The 8,489-nt window shown below is 37.1% G+C and overlaps 2 protein-coding genes across 2 annotated transcripts in view; one reads left to right on the top strand and one right to left on the bottom strand.

Annotated features, from left to right (window-relative positions):
* Window positions 1-1,965: 1,965 nt before the first annotated feature.
* On the bottom strand, window positions 1,966-3,552 carry LOC307169042 (uncharacterized protein). Its single transcript, XM_079889431.1, has 2 exons — window positions 3,122-3,552; window positions 1,966-2,994 (listed from the first exon to the last, which is right to left on the bottom strand). Exons 1-2 carry the CDS (start codon window positions 3,495-3,497, stop codon window positions 1,997-1,999), a joined length of 1,374 nt encoding a protein of 457 aa, XP_079745557.1. The 5' UTR covers window positions 3,498-3,552; the 3' UTR covers window positions 1,966-1,996.
* Window positions 3,553-5,378: 1,826 nt separating this feature from the next.
* LOC307168923 (protein unc-93 homolog A-like) overlaps window positions 5,379-8,489 on the top strand; it is a gene marked incomplete at its 3' end in the record, with an annotated part of 35,105 nt that continues 31,994 nt past the window's right edge. Inside the window, exon 1 of the mRNA XM_079889228.1 lies at window positions 5,379-5,526. Within this exon, the coding sequence (XP_079745354.1) occupies window positions 5,428-5,526 (99 nt within the window). The 5' untranslated portion in view covers window positions 5,379-5,427. The remainder of the gene's footprint in view (window positions 5,527-8,489) is intronic.

The raw sequence follows: 8,489 nt of genomic DNA, 5'->3' as shown, positions 1-8,489 counted from the left end.
TCATATTTTTCCAGATTTGTTTTATATAAGTCTAAATAAATTCAGGCATTAAGGGGTTAAACAATGATGTTGATGGCTGCAGGCCCAGCTCATTAATTGTTTTGAAAAGTAACAAAAACTCTCTACCTTCATCATACCCTTTTTATTTTGATTTACAAAATGTTTTCTCTAAAAGAAGTCAATTGTGCTGTGATGCTCAAACCATTATTTAAAAAGTGTGTGATTTTGTTTCTATCTGTCTGCAGGTAGAAAATGCTGTGAGGCAAGGGAAGACAGGGCTTGCCTGCACTGATGTGCAGAATTGCTGGAATGCCGGGACAAAAAGCAATACTGGGCAGCAAAAAATCAGAGATGTGTCTTTCCGAAGACACAGCAGAAGTAATCTATACCAACCAGCATCACAGGCATCCTCCTCCAGCATAGTCTCTACACCTAGTCGCAAGGTAAAAGTCCATGAGACACTGGAAGAATGGCAAAATTACTGTCTCTCCACACCAATAGCGGCACTTTTTACTGCACCTGGCAGTGGACTAATGCAGCTCACTTTTAACACCAGCCTCCCTGCTCAGTCTGCCGAGACGTCAAAAGCTCCACTGCCCCTACATCATGGTGATCACAACACACAACTTGAATGTGAGAAATGTAGGGCATTCTACACCACATACATTGACATGACCACAACCCAATTTATGTACATTGAGCAGCACACAAAAGAACAGAGCAGGGAACAACTGTGGCATGACATGCGACGGGTACGGATAACAGCAAGCACAGCCAAGAATGTGCCAGTTCGGGCTACCACAGCACCAGACAAATTCTTGTCTGAACACCTCCATCCTACCTTTCACGGTAACGCGGCAACCCGGCAAGGAGCAGAGGGTGAAGAGCACGCCAGGCAATACCTGCAAGACCAAGGTCATGACATTGATGTGAAAGGTTTGGTGGTTTGCCCGAGTGAGCCATGGCTTGCTGCGAGTCCGGATGGTGTCATGAACGGAGACACACTACTGGAGATCAAGTGCCCTGTCTTAGTCAAAAACCAGTCCCTTACTGAAGCACTTGCTGCTAAAAGCAGTGAGATCAAACGCATGCCCACAGGGGACTTCCATCTGTCCTTCAATGGGCCAAAGGGATATTACATGCAGGTGCAACTGGGCATGCACTGCACAGGGCTACGGCAAGCCTTGTTGGTGATTTGGAGTAACACTGAATGTCTGCAGCTCAACGTGCTCTACGACCAAACCTTTGTTGAGGGACATATCTCAAGGCTACACTCCTTCTATTTCACCCACATGTTGCCAAAAGTTGTCGATGACTTCGATGATGGAAGGCTGGAGTTGTGCTCCAGATACATGGATGTTGTCAAATCAGCATGACCTGCTTATGTGTACTGGGGTTATTCGTCATTCCTTTTTTAACCCCTTGTCCCCTGTTGTCACAAATTTGTGTCAAATCCTTTCTAGCTTTTATTTATTTTTATCCAACTGATTTATTTTATTTATTTTCTTTTACTTTTATTTTTAATATCAGTCACTTATTTCTTTATTTATTAATTTTATTTATTTAATATTTTATTTTATTCCAGTCTTTTTCTTTTTGTAATATTTTGAGATTTTTTCCTGTATTTACTTTGTTTTTATTTAATTATAAAAAAATTCAGCCATTAAGGAGTTAATTAAATTGTCCCTTTGTTATGGAATAGGATCAATAAAAATGAATTCATTTCTTCTCAAAAATCAAATTGTTTATTGTCATGTGTCAATATTTACAATACAAGAAAAAGAATAGCACTCACACAAGTTTTTCTTAGTTAAAACTCTGTTTTGTCTTAATAATCACAACACCAGAAAGGGAACAATAACAATACATTTACACAGGTTTTTCTAGCTGAAATTATTTATATATATACATATATAAAATAAAATAAAAGGAATATGTACAATTTAAAAAAAAAAAAAAAAAAAAACAACAACTGCAGGTGACTTTTCATAGGGACTTACACCTCATGTGGCAGTCGGATGAGTCTGGACCTCATGTTTGCTAAAGCAGCACATATGGTAAGAATCTTGTCCAACCTCGGGGTCATGGAGATGGGGACAGTTTGGGACAGAATTTTGAAGACTTTAAGTCTTCGGATTGCCCTCTCTACATGTATACGGACATTGGCCACTCGTCTAGTGCGCGTTACCTCCTCATTGGTCAATTGACCACGCTTGTGGGTAAAGGCAGGAATATTCAATTTCACCTTCCTTTCATGTAGTACATCTCGAATTGTGAAACCCCTGTCAGCCATTACCTCATCACCAGGCCTTAGGGCCTCCAGAAACCCACTGTTTATAGTGATGAACTTATCACTGCTTTTACCAGCATAGGCCTCTGATATAAACATTATCAGCCCATGAGGTGACACAGCAACAAGATATTTGGCAGTATTGGTTCCCTTGTAATGACTGAAAGTGGCACTCCTACAGTTAAGGTTTGTGGCTCTCTGAATAGCCGTTTCAGCACAATCGATGATGCAAGTGGTCTGTGGGTGGTTCTTTTTAAAGGATGGTGGCATGTTAGCACGAATAACACTTCTTGGCAGCCAGGCAACCATGGGTTCAAGCTGCTCACCCAATGTATCAATCCAGTGAGCAATCACCTTACTTACTTCACCTTTAGACACTTTAAAGCGCTTTGCCACATCCCCTAACACAAGGTTCAGTTTCAGTTTCATGAGGGTCATCAGTATTTGGTCAACAACAGGAATACAACATGATGGTTTACTAAATGGCAACATCGTTTTCACCAAAGTAAAAAAATATACCAGACGCAGTCCTGTGTACAGCAGCGAGGTATCATCATCCAGGAGCATATCATCAGCCACAGTCTGACCCCCAGTCTGCGTCGATTTGTTCACGTGGTCCAACTTTGCCGCGTAGCTGTGGTCAGTTTTTGTCAGGTCCTCCCATTGTGTTGCAGCATCTTTAAACTTCGGCTCGATGCACACTTCTAAAAGACAAACAGCATAAACTATAAATGTATATAACCTACTAACACAGGACAGAGACACATATATCAACAGTCGAACTTAGGCTGCAAACTTTAGCTAACCAGAAAAATATCAAGATACACTTACCATCCGATTGCGTGTCACTTGTGTTTCTGTCGAGTTTACGTCTCTTTTGCTGGGGAGGTCGCTCGTATCCCAACCAAAGTTCCGGGAAAGGGTTTTCCACTGTGGGCTTTTTATCAATGAAGTGATAAGAACAAACAAAAAGTCTTTTGGGCGGATTCTTCAACTTCAAAGCCGCTAGCCACTTCCGAGATTCAACATCTGTTTTTGGTTTCTCATACAACGCATACGGGGGAGCACATCCACATTGGCGCCTTGTAGATGGTTGATGGTCGAAACATTCTCCTTCCGACCAAACATTCAGCAATCGCCACGAGTTGTTGCAACCGCGAACAGCACAATATGTCCCGGAGCCGTGTCGGCGTGTAACACCATCCATAGTTTACTTTTTCTGCACGCTAATCAAAGACAGTAAAAGACGCTAACTCGCTAACCGGAAGTAATTGGCAGACACAACCGGAAGTCGTTGGCAGAGTGAAAGGCTAATGGCGGCCCGCCTATTTCACTCAGGAAACTTGTCTATAAAAAAAAAAAAAAAAAAAAAAAAAAAAATATATATATATATATATATATATATATATATTTATATTTTATAGGCACATCTGTGTACGTTTTTAATTTATGTACAGTATAGCCTTTTTTTAATAAGCATGTTTATTTTTACTGTGGCACATCTGTGTATGTTTTTAATTTATGAACAGTATAGCCTTTTTAATAAGTATGTTTATTTTTATTGTGGCACATCTGTGTATGTTTTTAATTTATGTACTGTATGTGCACGCATGTTTTAAATTTAATATGTATATTTTAATATTTTCACATCATAATTGTTTGTTCTCTTTATTATACATGTGTATATTTACATTCTAGGCTCACTAAACATGTTAAAACATATTTATTGTGTTTATACTCCAATAAAAAAATCTATTTGAAAACAATGTCTATTTTAAAATAAGGTCATAAATAAACTCAATGTTAACATAAAATTACTCAACTGTTGGGTTATTTTAACCCAACTGGTATTTAACCCAATGCATTGGGTTAAAATAACCCACAGTTGGGAAGGTGCTATACCACCCCATAGTTGGGTTATTCGTTGTTATTTTTAACCCAACATTTTTAAGTGAGTAGAATTCTGAAAATATTAACTGCTTTAGGCCTACTAAAATATTATAGTATTATTTATTTAAATAATATTATTGTTGCCTATAATTTATTTATTTAGTCATATTTATCAAATAACAGTTATTGAGTTTTGTTTGTTTATGTGTAGAACATAGGCCTACATAGATTCAGTGTGCAGGCATTACAAATGCTATTCAATCCCTCCATATTTCAGTGTCAGACAGGAAGAATTGAACAATTTGCAATGCAACAAACTTTTATTAAACATGCAATTTATAACTTGTTGCAACCATCCCCAACCCTATTAGCCATGACAGAACATCATATGCCTGCTAGACACACTTACTTTGACACATGCTAACCATGTCACTTAGAAGTCAACAAAACAATAATTCAAACTAAGTAAGGTTTGATTAATTCATACAAAATGTCAGGACAGTATGACAAAAATATATCTCATGAAAAAATTTACTTTCATACCTCCAAAACATGTTTTGTTCAATAAATGCAGCAGCAGATGTTGAATATGTCTACTGTCTTCTTGGTGGGGGGAGGGTCTAACTGTGCATGTGCAGTATGAGTGTCATCACTCTAGCTTGTTTCTGATTAGAGAAAAATGACATGTTTCAACCATCCCCATGTTGCAACTGTCCCCGGTCTCTGGTAAACTGGTAAAATCTGGTCTACTGGTAAAATCTGCTGCACATGTCTTGGCTGACGTGATTACACACATATCAAAATATATGTGAAATATAGCACAATAAAGCAATCAGCAGCACTGATATCATAAAAACATTCTATTTGACAACTGCGTGAAAGACTGTTAGCACAATTTTGACTCTTTATATATATATATATATATATATATATATATTTATTTTTTTATCTTAGGTTGATGTTTTAAGAACCAGGAACATGCTTTTCCATCCTAAAATTTCCTTGGAATAACTTGTTAAAAGCACTTTTTGTAACTGATAAGAGATCGGCAATCATTGACCAAGCTTTAGTAATGTATACTGTATAATTTTTGATTGCATTACACTGAACTTTGTCCTAGAGGATGTTCAGCCTAGCTATATTAGTTCAGTGTGAATTCCAAATCAGTTTAGAATCCGTTTCGTTTTGACACGTGACACATTCACTGGAGGAATTCCTTCTTCTTGAAGCATTTACAGGATTTCAAAATGAAAAAATTTATGAGCCGAACCACCAAAAATGTCCTTGTGGTTTCTTTTGGATTTTTGCTCTTATTCACAGCATATGGAGGGCTGCAGAGTTTACAGGTAACTAATATAAATCAGAGATCATAGATTGTGTTGCATTTTTTATTTGTATGTCGCTTTGGACTGCGTTTGATTATGCCACTGTAAAAACTAAAGGAGCCTCAAATATCCTGTCGGATATTCAAGGAACTTCAAAAATGTTTAAGCGCCTCAAAGCTCTTTCTCCTATAGTAGGGTTACTGGAGAAGCAATGACAATCTTTGAGGTTCTTGCTGGAACTTATGGGATCCTTTAAGTGCTTTGTATTTAGTTTAGAGGTTCTGGAGTCACCTTTTCATTACCATGAAACCTTGAAGTACTTTGGGGGAAAATAGAGAGATGGTCCTCACTGCAGTCCAGATGGTCCTCCCACCTTACATATACCTAAACCTACCCATCTCCATCCCCTGATCCCCTCACTTAAAAAAGTTGAGTTAAAAACGACCCAACAGCTAACCCAATGGTGGGTTGACATAGCACCGACCTATTGTTGGGTTATTTTAACCCAATAAATTAGGTAAGTAGTTTTACCCAATAAATTGGGTTACAAAAAACTAATCTGTTGGGTTATTTGGCCAAAATGCTTTAATCAACCTGGTATTATTATAATTACTATTATTGCCATGTAATTAAATAACTCACAACTTAAGTATATTAATAATGCTTTATTTACATTCAATTAGACATTGCATTCAAAAGTTATTGTTGCAATTGTTTTAATGTATTTCCTAAAGGTAAGAAATTCTTTCAATAAATAAAAATAAAAAAGTAATGCAATTAACTGCCTCATAAGGCGACAGTGTTGAGGGAACACCTCCAGGCACAGAATATTAATGCTAAAATTAATTTAGAATTATGTTTTAAGTTCTAAGAAACATGGAACACAAAAACACAAATAAACAGTTGTAAACATTACAAGTTGTAAACATTTTCATTAAGTTATTGTTTGCAATCGCTTTAATTGATAAGAAATTCTTTCAATAAATAAATAAAAGTAATGCAATTGTAAACTGCCTCATAAGGCGACAGTGAGTTGATGGAACTCCTCCTGGCACAGAATATATTGTGTGTTGTAGAAACTGCCAAACAGCTGCCGCAGGCTTTGGATACTCAATGTCTAAAACATAAAATAATTTAAAGCATGTTACCCAAAATGTGTTGTCATAAATTATGTACCTACAGGCTGTAAATCAACAAATGCTTGTTTTGCCTCCATGTAAGAGGGCCGAACCATCTTGCAGCCCATTTGTATGGCAATGGAGGAAGGATAGCTGGCAGGGTTTTTAAAGCAACATCTCCAAGAGTGTCTTTACATAAAACAGAAAGAACAATGGATTAATCTTTAAACAAGTGCATTATATTATAGACAAAATATTATAACTTGACATGAAAGTACGGAGCTGTTGTGCAGGATTTTCTCACCAGAAGAAATGTTAGTCTGAACTTCTCGGCCTTGCAATATGAAAGGATTCGTTGAGATGCATGTCCCCAAATTTCAAAAAGATTATCTTTGGCATGTGGGTATAAAATACCAAAGTCCTGAGCAATCTAAAAATTAATAAAGAAAAAGAAAAGTTAAAATCACACCAACACCTCATATGTAAGGGATAATGTAGAGCGAGGCGGTTGTTATAGCGAATACAACCCAGACAGGCTGATCAGGGGTCTTGAATCAGCCTGAAGGGATTGTATTCGCTATAACAACCGCCTCGCTCTACATTATCCCGCTTATTACATGGCTACCTACCAAATAAATCAATAATTTGACACAAAATATTGATTTAAAAAGGAGTTTATTGATTTAAAAACGATTGTATTGCTTCCGCTAAAGAAAATAGTCTGTTCTGTCTCTACGGTTAGAATCCCACGTCCATAGCAACGCTCTGTTTTTCATGGCAATGGTGTGTTATACTTAGCAGCGGTCTGTTATCAAGAAATAACAGACCGCATTCTACATTAGAATTCAACCAAGCCATGTAATAAGGTGCAGTAACAATGAAAGTATGGACATTTGTTTATCAATATGAAAAAACAAGCTTAGTGAATCAAATCAAGTGGGATTCATTTTTATACTATGTCCAAGCAAACAAATGAATTGTTTAGGTTAGTATTAATTATTTATTCAAATGAATGCGAACCTCATTTTCTTATAGATTTTCTTTTAGATTTAACATTTCTTTACCATTCCAGGGGTGTCCAGAAGTCTTGGATACTCTTGGGTGATCTCTGTTAAAGATTTAGACCCGTTCTCTCTTATCCACTGTGCTCTGTAGATAGCTGTTCCTCTCATAAATTCCTCAACTTGACTAACTGGTTGCTTATTCTTTTTCAGCCACTCTGTCATTTTGTTATTGTCTGCCTCACTGACTTGTGAATCTGCATGAATCAAACAATATCAGAGTGATTAATATCTCAACAACGTAAAGCAATGTTTGAAGAATGTTAACAGGCCGATGTAACAGTTACTACTAAAATTACCAAAATTAGGAGAAAAAAAATCTGTGGATTATTTAGACAGTTGCACATTGAACTGCTTTGATCACACCACAATTTGGATTTAAGGAATAAAAAAGGAATAAGTAAGAAAGTAGAAAGAAGAACGTAAATAAGTTTTCAGCACCTTTGGTAAAAATTTTCTTATACCTGGCAATAAATAATCCTCTCAGTCACAGTAGCTCGGCGCTCATCTGTGGTTTGTGACCTCTGTCTAGATGTTGAACTGTGCCTGTGGAGGCGTTTCCTGATATTACGGAGTCATTCCTCCAGAAACGCTGTGGCCGGATGGCGGTATCGCCCTGGTGTATACCATACCTCCTAAAACATCAACCCAAATGTTAAATGGATAGTTTTCCCAAAAATGTCTCAAAAATGTCTTGAGTTTTTCAAATATTCTACTTCTGTGTGAAGGTGAGTGTAGTTCTGATAAACTTGGGATCAGCATACTCACATATCCACTGCCCTCTGAATCTCTAAGGCATGGAAAT

The sequence above is a fragment of the Squalius cephalus genome, assembly GCF_949319135.1.
Source record: "Squalius cephalus genome assembly, chromosome: 12".
Classification (NCBI taxonomy): Eukaryota; Metazoa; Chordata; class Actinopteri; order Cypriniformes; family Leuciscidae; genus Squalius; species Squalius cephalus.
The sequence above is the reverse complement of the archived record's forward strand: the minus strand, read 5'-3'. Positions and strand labels throughout refer to the sequence as shown.